Source organism: Phytophthora parasitica (assembly GCF_000247585.1).
Source record: "Phytophthora parasitica INRA-310 unplaced genomic scaffold supercont2.11, whole genome shotgun sequence".
Lineage (NCBI taxonomy): Eukaryota > Oomycota > Peronosporomycetes > Peronosporales > Peronosporaceae > Phytophthora > Phytophthora nicotianae.
In genome coordinates, this window is record NW_008648997.1 from 420,696 (window position 1) to 421,308 (window position 613).

Genomic DNA, 613 nt, shown 5'->3' on the forward strand with positions numbered 1-613 from the left:
GAAAGGATGCATATCTGTTCGATGCGTTCATCAAACAGACCCTTCGCGAAGCGCATCGAGCCCATGGCTGGAAGCGAAACTCCGACGCACTCTTCGGAGGATTCTCCAATGTCATCGACCGGTACTGGATACCAGTACGGGTTCGCGTCAAGACGTTCAACGTCTCGACGCTCGATGTCTGTTCTGGTGTCTGCTCGGCAGACACCGATTGTAGCGTCTCGGTCCCGGAACGACACTTGCGCAGATTTCGTCGCTTGCGCTCTCTTTTCTTGTGAAGCCCGGCTTCACGTGTTTCTCGTCCAGGCCCGGCCTTGGATGAATTTCCGTTATTTTTGTAACCGTCCGCGTATTGTTCCCGCGGACGTGAATGATCAAGTCCGGTTTGATTGCATTCCCCTTCGTCGTGCAGCCCGGCTGCACGTGAGCACATAAGCATTTTCGGTGCTGGGCGTTTGCAACCGGCAGCACTGCTTGTCGCGTCATCAACTCCCGGAGTTGACGCACTATTGTCAGCTGGACGCCTTTCAGCGGAGCCCGTGTCAACTCCCGGAGCTTGCACGCCGACATCACAGCTACTGTTTGTAGCTGGAGTCCCTTCCATATCGAATGCATC

The 613-nt window shown here is 55.3% G+C and overlaps 1 protein-coding gene across 1 annotated transcript; it reads right to left on the bottom strand.

Annotated features, from left to right (window-relative positions):
• Window positions 1-30: 30 nt before the first annotated feature.
• PPTG_07115 (hypothetical protein) lies at window positions 31-601 on the bottom strand (the record flags this gene model as incomplete). Its single annotated transcript, XM_008901276.1, has 2 exons — window positions 31-41; window positions 91-601. 2 exons carry the CDS (start codon window positions 599-601, stop codon window positions 31-33), a joined length of 522 nt encoding a protein of 173 aa, XP_008899524.1.
• Window positions 602-613: the final 12 nt, after the last annotated feature.